A 13,282-nucleotide genomic window follows, 5' to 3' on the forward strand; every position below is an offset into this window, starting at 1 on the left:
AAAATAAGATTTTTATTTTCCAAATGAGGTTCTCGTATAACAAATAAAATCCATACAATAAACGGTCGGTATTTGACATGACATTCATATAATACACATAAAATACTGATATTTAATAGAGTGAAACAGACTAATATAAGTGAAATTAAAAAAAACGATTTGCTCATTCAGATTTGTGGCAAATGTCTGCTCACTTGATTTTTTTAACAAACAGAAAACAAACAGTAGTTTTTGAATGTTAAACATCTAATACAATTCCTGAAACATCTGGAGTACCACAAGGCTCAGTGCTGCTTGGACCAATTTATTATTTTAAGATTTGGCAGGATATATTCTATGAGTACATAAGATTATTTGCAGATTATATTTTTTTATTTATTAGCATTATTTATTGGGAAATTAAGAAACCAGATTACACATATAAAAAATTAAAATTGAGAATGGAAATAGGGAATGTGTCAAAGAGACAATAACTCAACCAAAGAGCAGAAAACAGTCTAAATAAGTCTGACAGCAGATGTACATAGGACTGGCTCATGCATTTTGACCCTGATAAATGCATTATTATCAGTGTTAAACAACAACAAAATTCTTTAGACTTCACTAATAAATTTCATCACTCACCTGACAAAACTTTTAGCCCTTACTCTTTAATCAACCTGAAAATGGGATAAAAAAGCAAAGCAGTCTCTTGGACTTATTCGACTGCAGAAGCATTAAAGTAGCCTCACCTAAAATTAAAGCTCTTGTTTGACCAACCAATTGGGATCCAGATCAAAGGGAAAAAAAATCACAAATTAAAAAAGTAAGAAAAGAGCAAAAAGCTTCACATGCAACCATTTTCACAACACAAACTCAGTTACTGATTTGATGAAGGACATGACAAGTTAAATTGGTAACCATTTTAAATTAGGCATTTAGATAGTCTTGTTTTCTTCTGCAAATTATACACACAATTGTTGCAGTCCCTACATTTAACCTTTTGATTTCATTAGACAATAAAACCAGACATACCAATCCACACTCATTTAGGCAAATACAAGCACCTAAAGATAGTTATAAATATTCATTTTATCAGCCTTGATATGAATTATAAATAGTTTCATGCAGTACAGTACAGGGTTGCAAGAATATGATCTAATCCTTATCTTTCACCCTTAACTGTTATTGCTATTAAATACATATATAGTGTTACCTGACTAATCCGACATCTGATTATTGCAACATCCTGCTTTAACTGACACATTTTTATGGTCCCAAACTATATCTATCCTTTCAGAACAAACCTGAGTATTCTGACACCCTGCTTAATCCAACTTTTTTTCTGGTCCCCTGTGTGTCGGATTAGACAAGTTACACTGCTTATCTAAATGCTATTTTCGAAAGGTACAGATATTATTTTGATGTTTGAAATTATCCATTTGGTGCAGAAATCATTACAGATAGAGAAAAGATGTAAAGCACAGACATCCTTAAAAATTTCAATTAACTTCTTATATAAAGAATCTTGTAAATTAGCGATAAATTTTAGAAAGTTTGTTGTGATATTTTTGGCAGAAACAATGATAGATTGAATGCACTAATAATTAGCAAAAATGTTCAGCAAATAAAGATATATTACATTATTGAATCCACAACTGACCACTGGGAAGAGTTAATGCCCCTGAATCCCCCTTTTTTCAGCTATTGTATAACTGTAATAGATGGAGAGGAATGGTAAAGCAGCAAAAAACAAGAAGATTTACATATCATTCATAATGGACAAAATTGTCAATCTACTTCATGCACCTCATAGAAGTTATTTTTGTGAATGAGGTTTTTTATTCATTTTTGCATTTTTGACAAAAACAATTAAGTAGTTAAAAACTTTAAAAAGCAAAAATTATCATCAAGAAATTCAAAATGGTAAAATTGTCACACTAGTTTTCACACTAGGTATAGGATTTATTGTTGTTAAAATAAATCATCTCAAAAACTTTCATAGATACAAGGTATACACCGTTCACAGTAAAAATAATCATCATTACAAGACCTGCAAATATGACCCTAAATAACATCTACAAATAAGCAAACATAACTAATTGGAAAAAAATCTTCTCAAAGTAGCATGTTTTAACAAGGTTTTAGGCGCATGGGAGCCATTGGTTTTAAAATCATCACAATGCTATGTATATTCCCCCTTCAAAGTTTTTTTAATTTGAAAAGTTATTACTTTAAATTTTGGGACTTCACTGTAATCTATATATTCATTGCTTAAGTTTTTTTGCATCTATGTTCTTAATTAACAGCATCCTGATTAAATTGATGGAATAATGGCATAAAGTTTTTAATTGCAGCTGACAGGTACCAAAATGACACATTGTTAGTTGTTGGGTCAATCTTTAAAGATTCCATGATATGAAAAGCCGCTGCTTCCTTTTCAGCCAAAATGGCAAAACAGTTTGCCATCAAGTTGTGAAATAAAACATGATAATATTCCTCTATTTGCAATTGGAGAACAGTCATGGTTGATATTACTTTTCTGCAGCTACTTTCGTCTCTTTGTTTATAGGAACACATGAATTTTAGGAACAGTGCATACAGCGTGGGGTGTATGCGTAGTCCAAGCGTTTGTTCTATGGGTAAAGATGTGAAAATGCCATTCGATACGATTTCAAATTGTAAAGGAAGTGGTAGCATCTCTATTTCAGCAGCCATGAAGATGACATCGAAACACATCTCTCCACAAACTATTGACGGTGCATTAAGCAGACTCATTTCAAACTCCGACTTGTTCCTAGAATAAAATATTGTGAAATCTTGAAAACCAGAGATGTCTTTCTCTATATCTACCATCAAACGATCTAAAACTTCTTGGTCATCTGTTTTTATAATTTGATTGATTAAAATTTTCATAATTTCGTACAAGTAATCAACGTATCTGCCTCTATGCTTGACCTGTGCACCTCTATTCAAAACTCGATCGCAAATTTCGACTGCATGATCTATTTCACCCTCATCATAGTAAAATGTTGCTGTTTTCAATGGAAAGCCACTACCATCAACTTCTTCTGTCTGTTCGAGTAATTCTTTTGCCATTTGTAAATAGCCAGGGCATCCTCTACTTTCTCTCAGATACACACTATAAGACAACATCCCCATACAGTGCTTTATAAGTCTCTTGAACAACCATAAGTTTCCTGGAAATTTCTCGGCGTATTTGAGGAGCAAGGTAAATCTATTTAGATTTTCTTTTGGTCTATAAGGAACATAATTTTGCCATAAGCTATTGTTGCTTCCGATAAAGAATAGTCGTTCTAAGATTCCTAAACGGGCTTCTAGCCAACCGAGAGCTATTGATTGACATTTTGCCATCTGCAGCACGGACCGGTCTTCTGAACTTCGTGTGAAAATTTTTTGGAATGACAGCAGCACAACGACTTCAGTTATATCATTTATAAAGATGTTTAAATCTTTAATCAAAGAAGTTGCAGCTTCGCTGGTGAATTTCGAGTTAAGCATGTTCCTATTTTCTATAAAGTAGTTAGGTAAATGCCTATTTGTTATACATTTTCGTAGCATTTTCAGACAGAAAACCGTAAATGGAAAGAAATTTGTGTCCTTGAATTCGTCTTCATACTTTTCTGAACACCAATACACAATAGTTTTCATGATGTAGGATGACAGTACCGTGTCTTTATCTTTTGTTTTAATATAGTCTTTCAGAATAATTTTCAACAGAGCACAGGTTGCTATCTGAACTTCAGAAAATTCTTCAACAAGAATCTGTTCAGCGTGATTAAAAGACAGTCTCCATTGAATTTCTCGATCATGACTATCAAAGTGACCAGCAGGTGCCAAATAACTCGGAGAGCTGCATATTTTTTCTATTGTGCGTCTATTCGGCCAACCAGATGGCCGAAAACGCGATATCCAACAGTTAGCTTCCTCTGGCCAACCTCTATACAACACAGCATCCACGTTATCCATCTCGAATTCAATGTAATTTTCTATTTGTTTATCTTTTCTACCAACCATTTGCCTTATATGCTGTAACGACTGTCCTGTTTCGGAACCCTTTGAAGTAGAAGCAGGACCGTGGGGACTACGCAAAGAAGTTTTAAATGAGCGTTTGAGTGGATAATTGTCTTCTTGTATTAAACCCGACCTATTTGCAAAGTCATAAATGGTCTTTTCTAATCTACCTAAATAATTTTGCAAATAATAATGTCCATCTTTATTTATGAAAACCTCAGGGTCGACATACGTTTGCACAACTTTTAATAAATAATATCCGGGAAACTCTCGATCTGCTTCTGCTTGGACTCTTATCTGAAACCTCATGATATCATCCTCCGAAAAATCAGTCTTTATATCTTCACGGGTGTATAACACATCGACTGACTCATCGTCAGAAAGTAGCTGCACGCGCTTCAGAACTAACATAGAGTCAAAATCACTTGGTTCACCACTAAAATAGGGGCCACCCGTCATTCCGTCGGCAGCACTACCTGTATGTACTGTTTCAAGAAGGTCTTCGTCATATATTTGGAATAAGTTATCTGTAAAACAAAGATAATTCCATTTCAAACGTCTAACGTTGACCTCAGTCTTTGAAAATCCAATTGCTCGCATAGTTTCCATCATAAAAGTATTTTTCTCTTCTTCGTTCATTGTTAAATGCTGAAATATATAAGTATAAGAAATTTTATTGTATTATATTGCTCTATAAATCAGAAATGACTTCAATACTGATTAAGACATTAAAATCCGCGTTAAAAAATTCAACAAGCATTTAAATTTATACAATACTGTGTTTGTTTTTGGTTATTTGATCTTTCAAGTCTATCCATTTTGGAAAGTGAAGTCCCCCTTTCATTTAGTATCGAATTTTATATAATTAAATATGAGAAAAGTTATACTTAGTCTAGATTTGAATCATAATTAGGCAACAATAATACTGTTAAATATGTTAAATATGTAATCTTCTCTCCTTGCTGAAAGAAGGAGCATTGGAATTGATTTCGTCTGTCCTGACTCCATCATAACTGTCTCTTGATACCACGGTGTTTTAAGCAAATTAAAGTCGAATTGTAATGTTGTTGGTTTTGTTTTGTATGAAGTCTTTAATATGCCTGGATTTCGGTAGTGTATGTCTCGCATGCAACAAAAGTCATGGTTCAGAGAATGCTTGAAAAAAATATTACTTTTTCATGTGAATTTTTCTCTTATTACTTGTGATAGGATATCTATATTTGGTATATGGGTTCCTTGCAATCTCTATATGAATGTCATATGTCATACAGGGTTGACCTGTATTCATGGATCATTTCATGGATCAATGATTCAAGGTTTAATAACATAAACGTTACCAAATTTTCTGCACCAGATGTACATTTCGACAATCAATTTAGTTACGCTATGAGTTTGTTTCTAAGATACTTTAAGCAGTAGGTCGACTATATTTGGTGTGTGGAGTGATTGTTACGGGTAAATGGCCGTCTGGCAGGTTATATATCTTGACTTACATCTAGAAATTGACAATGAGGGTCGGTTGAAAACAAAACTTTATGACAAAAGTGATGATTTCAGCTTTCCAACTGTGAACTTTCCATTTCTAAGTAGCAACATTCCAGCAGCACCTGCATACGGGGTATATATCTCCCAATTGATACGATATTCCCGTGCTTGCATTTCCTATCATGATTTTCTTGACAAAGGGTTACTGCTCACGAGGAAGCTATTAAACCAAGAGTTCCAAATGGTGAAGTTGAAATCATCCCTTCGTAAATTTTACGGACGCCATCACGAGTTGGTTGACCGTTATGGAATAACCGTTTCACAAATGATATCGGATATGTTCCTTACGTCGTAACTACAATCCCCTTCCCTTTCATGAATGTGACCTACCGAATTAGACTATTTACCGGATTTGTAATCACATAAGCAACACGACGGGTGCCACATGTGGAGCAGGATCTGCTTACCCTTCTGGAGCACCTGAGATCACCCCTAGTTTTTGGTGGGGTTCGTGTTGTTTTTTCTTTAGTTTTCTATGTTGTGTCATGTCTACTATTGTTTTTCTGTTTGTCTTTTTCATTTTTAGCCATGGCGTTGTCAGTTTGTTTTAGATTTATGAGTTTGACTGTCCCTTTGGTATTTTTCGTCCCTCTTTTATATCTGATCTTGACTCATTTTTATGATTTATTGATCAATTTCAAGTTTTTGTGTTTTGGTCAGTTTTTTATTGACGTTAATCAATAGGTCAACTATATTTCGTGTATTGAATAATTGTGAGGTGTGCGTGTTTGTCCGAAAGGAATTCTTGATCTCATTGTTATAGATCATTAAAAATGATAAGCTTATGGGATACTTGTAGTACAACCTTTATCTTTAATACTTTCTGCATGACATCAACGATCAGTAAAGCAGGCTAGAAATCTTAGCATGTTCACTCTTGTCTTCTTTGTATATCTTCAATTACTTTTTAATGGATTCTATTTACACTTTTATTTTTCCAAAATAATATAAGTGTTTTCTTTGATAAGGCGAGTCAATATCGAGAATTTCATATTCAAATATGTACAAATGCGTTCAAAATTTTAATTATATTATTTTTTAGTTCCAACTTAAGTTTATATAACGTCTTGGGTTAAACAAATTTGAAATCAATGACATTGCAGATTTAACAACCCTGTTGGTTAATATCAGACCAAATGGGCAATTTTTTTATCTTAGCTTGTTGCTATGTATTTATTTTCCATGCATGATTTATGTTGTTTGTTTCATTTGCTCACAAGTACACGTGGTATCATACATTTATTATAAAGCATTCTATTTCCAAGAAAATGAAAAGGGAAAAAAGTTGATGATACTAGCGCCTTTCAAAAATCCCGCAGCGATGTTTAAATCATTTTCCACAAAATGAATTTGACACCTGACTTTTATTCTCCTTTTTCAGCCGGTTCAGATTTTCTTAACCATGTGTATATGTTTTGGTAATGAATATTATTGCATGGAATAAGACAAGAGTGTTATCCTATGTATGGGCTTGGGCATTGTTCAAATGCATCGAACATTCACGCGTTCATTTCTTACAGGTCGGTTGAAGTCTTAGTGTAGAGTTTAATATTTTATTCAGCAATCACCTCAAAAGCCTCTTGTGGACATATGTGTACATGCTGTGTTCACCAAGATGGGACAATAGATAAACGATGTTCATCTATATAAAAATACTTTTTTGTTGCACAAAATAAGTGTGCAGTCACATGGGCTGCCATCTATACTAACAATCAATGTTTCATAAAAGAACATTATAAATAATATTTAAAACTGGTTCAAGAACAATAGATGTAAAAGAAACACTTTCAATTACTTTTGTACTTGACTTGGTGTTGCAAGCATAAATCAACGCATTACGCAACATACATCGTTGAATGCATCTTATCACACACTGGTTGGATAGGTAGCTCTCTGTGAAAATATCCCTTCATTTTTATTGTGCTCTATGGAGTTATCACAGTCTTGTCAGCTTCTGCACTGAAGTTATTATGTTGTTGCAACGACTTACTTCCCTTTCTCTGATAATCATATATAAAAGGGACTACCAGGTACCACGGTGTATGAAAACGAGCATTCTGTAAAAACATTCATTAACATTTGTATTGGGGCTTTTTTCCATTTGTACAGACCAAAGTTTAGTTTCAAGTACAGGTACTAAATAATGATCTTTGTTGGTAGAAACTACAGAGAAAGTCCATTTGTCAACTGGAAACAAACATCAACTTATAAAAGTTGATTCTATATATCACACATTTTTTCACAAACAAGGTAAGTGTATACCATCGATACATTTAATTTTAACTGTATGTTTTGTTTTGTTTGTTGTAGTCATTGCATGTAATTGTCTCATACCTATTCCATGAAGTAAACATGCTTTGTTTTGACCATTCATCTGACATTTTTTTGTATCATTTCTGACATAGTTTATCTTCTTAGGAATGAAGATAAGAAGTTGGCAATATCCTTTAACTCTACTTTCCGCTATATAAATGACGTTCTGTCACTAAATAATTCAAAATTTGGTGACTATGTTGAACGCATCTATCCCATCGAACTAGAGATAAAGGATACAACAGATACAGTTAACTCGGCCTCATATCTTGACTTACATCTTGAAATTGACAATGCGGGTCGGTTGAAAACAAAACTTTACGACAAAAGAGATGATTTCAGCTTACCAATTGTGAACTTTCCATTTCTAAGTAGCAACATTCCAGAAGCACCTGCATACGGGGTGTACATCTCCCAATTGATACAATATTACCGTGCTTACATTTCCTATCATGATTTTCTTGATAGGTGGTTGCTGCTCACAAGGAAGTTATTAAACCAAGAGTTCCAAATGGTGAAGTTGAAATCATCCCTTCGTAAATTTTACGGACGTCATCCGGCGGTGGTTGACCGTTATGGAACAACCGTTTCACAAATGATATCGGATATGTTCCTTACGTCGTAACTACAATCCCCTTTCCTTTCAAGAATGTTACCTACCGATTAAGACTATTTACCGGATTTGTAATATCATAAGCAACACGACGGGTGCCACATGTGGAGCAGGATCTGCTTACCCTTCCGGAGCACCTAAGGTCACCCCTTGTTTTTAGTGGGGTTGCTTATTCTTTAGTTTTCTATGTTGTGTCATGTGTTCTTTTGTTTGTCTGTTTGTCTTCTTTCAGTTTTAGTCGGGCGTTGTCAGTTTATTTTCGATTTATGAGTTTGATTGTCCCTCTGGTATCTTTCGTCTCTCTTTTATCACAATTTGTTCTATTTATTCACATCTCAACCAGCTATGACTAATATTTTGAGGAGCATGATGTTAAGTTACAATGTATATAGGTATTTTTCATTCTTAGCGCGTTCGTCCTTTTGTAGTTTACCAATAACGTCTTTGACTACAACTCAAATCTGCTTCATTTTCTCATCTGATATGGATGAAGTTTCGAATATGGTAAAACGTCATGGTTTTCTTAAGTTGTCGTTGATATAATTCCATCTCGAATTGTCTGATTCTCAGTTTATCAAAGAAGTTGCATGTGGCATACGAAAATATTACAGGTATGTGTATGCCATCTATTAAACCCAATGTTAAGTCTAGGATTTGATATTTTACTAGTCAATCAATCAAATCACATTGATTAAAAAGGGGTTTTCAGGCTGAGCCAAGATATTACATTAATATACACTGTCCTTATCTATAACATAAGATTCAATTCACGCAGTTATCTATACTAACAGGTCATTGTTTCATGAAAGTGCTACCATATATTACTGAAAACTTGACTGGTTCAATGAATAATTTATAATCTATAAAACCGGGTTTAATTTACCATTTTCTACATAAGAAATGCCTATGTAAAGTTATGAATATGACAGCCGTTTTCAATTCGTTTAATTGTTTGAGCTTTTTATTTTGCTATTTGAAACGGAACTTACCGTTTTGATTTTTTTTCTTTTTCAAATCGTTATTTTTGTTATTTTACGTTTTATAACCTAACTTTATTTTTTTACCGAAATATATGATACGTTTGTCTACCATACATATTTCCCACATCTAGTCCAATTTAAAGCATGGAGTGGTCCAATGAAAAACCAAGTGTGGCAATGAGACTCCCTTAACATTTAGAAAAAGTCTCATATACAAGATAGGATTACAAAATCAACTTTTCGTAATTGAGAGCACACATTTCAATCCCACAAACTATTTTTATTTTTACATAAAATATATTAACTACTTACACCCAGTACACATGCTCTTGATTTTTAATTTTGACGTTACTGCACGACTATTATGTACATGTAAATTATACTTTTTAAAATAGACAAAGATCAGTGCTTCATCAAAGGTTGGAATATCTTGTGGATTTGTTTATTTATAAATTTAAAACTTCAAATCAATATAGAATTCAAGTAAATCAATCACGTTGGCTTACAACGTCTCTACATGTTTTGTCGGTCATATTTTGATTTCTCGAAGACAAGAAGGGTTAAATACGTACCGTTCTCAACTTCTGTTCTTATATCATTATCTTTTGTGCGTCTTCTTCTACAGTATAATAAGGTATATAAGTTGTTACATCTGATTAATTTCTGATATTGATTTTCGCAATTGGTGATCCACAACGTTCGACAGTATTGTTCGAATTGTAAACTGGAATTTCAACAATTTACTTACTTCCTCTTCCTGTTATCTGTTTTAAACTTAAACGAATACTCAACTGATAGTTGATAAGTCTATTGATATGCACTTGACGTGTTTGTTCTTTTTACATGGTTGAACCAGTGAAGTCTTAGGCCGATGTGAGTGTGAAAGTAATTAAAACAAAGTTAGTGAGATCTAGGTCAAGTAATAAAGAACGGATTAGTATTCCTCCGAATCAAATATTTAGGTTATTAATTATTATTACAAAACTGTGGTATTGTTTTTTTTTTAATTGATATGTTAATAAACTGTTTCTGTTGTTTTCATTGACAACAAGTTACATAGCCCCTTTTCATCATAAACAACCTTGATGAAACTATGTCTCCACTTCAGCGAAGGAGATATATTGTTTCGGCATTAGAAGAACTATAAGTATGTAGATATAAGAATGTTTAAAATATTTACAAAACGATGAAAATAAACGCAATATTTCGCTAGACCAACTATAGCTTTATCAAGCGTGCATCTATCCAGGTGAAATCGGATGTAGATGATAAGAAACGTTTGCAGCTCAACGTATATGTTGCACTTGGATTTAGCTGCCTTGAAAATACAGAATTGGTAGTTGAAGTAAGCAACGTCCATTGACCAATATTACGGGATAAAAAGGACGATGCTTAGTTTTAAATTATTCTTTATCTTTCCTGTATCTTTTCTCACCTTTTTCGTTAAGACCATCAGGTTCTAAAGTGTGGAGTTGGTCGATCCAAAGGTTTTCTCTTCTCCTTCTCGTCGTGGTGTCCCACTCGATGTTGACTTCTATAATTTGGAAAGTAACATTATCAAAAGGATGTTTCGTTGAACGAAGATGTCTTGTGAGAGGACAGTTTTTGTTGGTTTTGTACGATGAACAATGGTTATTGAGCCGAATATTAAATTTGTCCATTGTTTCTCCCACATACTGAATGCCACAAGTGTCACATGTTAATATATAAATTGAGTTCTCCGTTTTACAGTTGAGATTAGAGTAGATGGTATAATTTTGTTTAGTAACGGAGCTGATGAAAGAACTGCTTGTATTTGCAGCTTTACAACACAAACAATTCCTTCGACCACATTGTTTGTAGCAACCGGGCGATGGAGTATGCTGCTTTGCTAATACAGATGTCACTAATTTGTCACGGATGTTTTAAGGTCTTCTGAAGGCCATGACTGGTGGTGATGAAAATACTGTTTTTAGATTTAAATCATTTTCTATAATTGTCCAATGCTTCTGAACAATGGATGACACATTTTTAAAATCAGGATGGTAAGTGAGTACAAGGGGTGTAGCTGCTTTATTCTTATCTTTGTACTCAAGAAGTTTTTGGTGACTAGTTCTGTTTACTCTTTCGAAAGCGCTATCAATGATGTTGTTATTGTATCCTCGAACAACTAGATGTTTACGAAGTTGTCCAAGTCTAGCATATTCTCTTGATTCGCAATGCCTGGCTGAATGATACCACGGGAGCAGTGTTTAGGATGGCAACTTTTAGGAGAAAGGAATTGATGTTTGTCCGTTTGTTTGGTATGAAGGTCCGTTATAATAGTTCCGTTCTTGATGTAACTCGTAGTATCGAGGAAGTTTATTTTCTTCAAAGATGATTCATATGTAAATTTTATTGAATGGTGGAAAGAGTTACAGTGTTCTAGAAATTCATTTTTGAAACAACCAGTGATAAAATTTCATAAATGAAATCTATAAACCGTGCTGAGATTGATTCCCCTGTCATGGCAATATTGAAGGTGAAAGGAGGGGTCGGTGGGAGGCAAGTTTTTAGCTAAAACACTATTAGAGCCAATATTATTCTTATAACTGCTTAATCTGCATTTAGATAAATGAATACTCAAGGCAGCATACACAGGTTTTTAATACACAACTTCTTAATGGGATACTCCTAAGTGGGAGGAGTTAAAACTGCACCCAGATTAATATATCAAGAAGCAAAGGACAAAGGAAGCCAAATGCCACAAGTGGTCACTAATTAACAAGACATGTATATTTGTATTGGAACTGATGTAATTATACCTCCTGCTAAGAACATGTGATAAACTTTACATCTAACTGATTGACATATGATAATAAATCTGTTTCATCTCAACAGCAAAGAAAATACACATCCTGGGAAAATCCTAAAATAATGACTACTGAGTAATTAAAATCAAACTATGTATAAACCTTACTTATATAACAATAAGTAACTAATTATGAATATTATATTAGAATGGTAGTACCTATTAATGAAATTAGATATTTTTTACAGAAAAAAATCCTTTTGTTTGATTATTTTTCTGCTTTCCGTCCACTGTATTTCCGACCTAAGATAAATATTTTTAACAGGAACATCATTTCTAATTTTCTTTATGATTTCCGACATTATCCCATTTCCATTTTTTAACGTTAAATACATTCGCGAAAGTTATATGCAAAACATTAACACCAATTATCATGGATGCACACAAATAAATTAGTATCTAAAAGTTAAGTGAATGAAAAACAGAATAGTTGCATGATTTCAATTAACAAGTTATGTTTAACAATTATCATGTAATTACTACGTTAATTGTTCTTTACAATTGTAGAGCTGTATTTGGTAAAAATTTTAGGAATTTTTGGTCCTCAATGCTCTTAAACATCGAACTTTATATGTCTTTTTAAAACAATTTGATTCGAGCGTCACTGATGAGTCTTTTGTAGACGAAATGAACGTCTGGCGTAAATATAAAATTGCATACTGGTATCTATGATGAGTTTATTTACAACCACTGGGTTGGTGTCACTGCTGATGGAGTTTTAATTCGCCGAGAGTATCACCAGCCCAGTAGTAAGCACTTCTGTGATTACTTCAATTATCATTGATATGTTCAAAGTTATAAATTAACTGTTAACCTGTTAACAAAACTTTGGATTTTTGAAATACTAAGGCTTTTCTACCTCAGGAAAAGATTACTTTAGCTGTATGTATTTGGCTAAAGTTTTGTTCCTCAATGCTCTTCAACTTCATACTTTTTTTGGCCTTACTAACATTTTATATTCGAGCGTCACTGATGAGTCATTTGTAG

At 33.4% G+C, this 13,282-nt stretch overlaps 1 protein-coding gene across 1 annotated transcript; it reads right to left on the reverse strand.

Annotated features, from left to right (window-relative positions):
- Nucleotides 1–1,908: 1,908 nt before the first annotated feature.
- Nucleotides 1,909–10,334, reverse strand: LOC139520823 (uncharacterized). The gene is made up of 2 exons (XM_071313795.1): nucleotides 10,038–10,334; nucleotides 1,909–4,662 (listed from the first exon to the last, which is right to left on the reverse strand). Exon 2 carries the CDS (start codon nucleotides 4,651–4,653, stop codon nucleotides 2,278–2,280), a length of 2,376 nt encoding a protein of 791 aa, XP_071169896.1. The 5' UTR covers nucleotides 4,654–4,662; nucleotides 10,038–10,334; the 3' UTR covers nucleotides 1,909–2,277.
- Nucleotides 10,335–13,282: the final 2,948 nt, after the last annotated feature.

Source organism: Mytilus edulis, chromosome 4 (genome assembly GCF_963676685.1).
Source record: "Mytilus edulis chromosome 4, xbMytEdul2.2, whole genome shotgun sequence".
Taxonomy (NCBI): domain Eukaryota; kingdom Metazoa; phylum Mollusca; class Bivalvia; order Mytilida; family Mytilidae; genus Mytilus; species Mytilus edulis.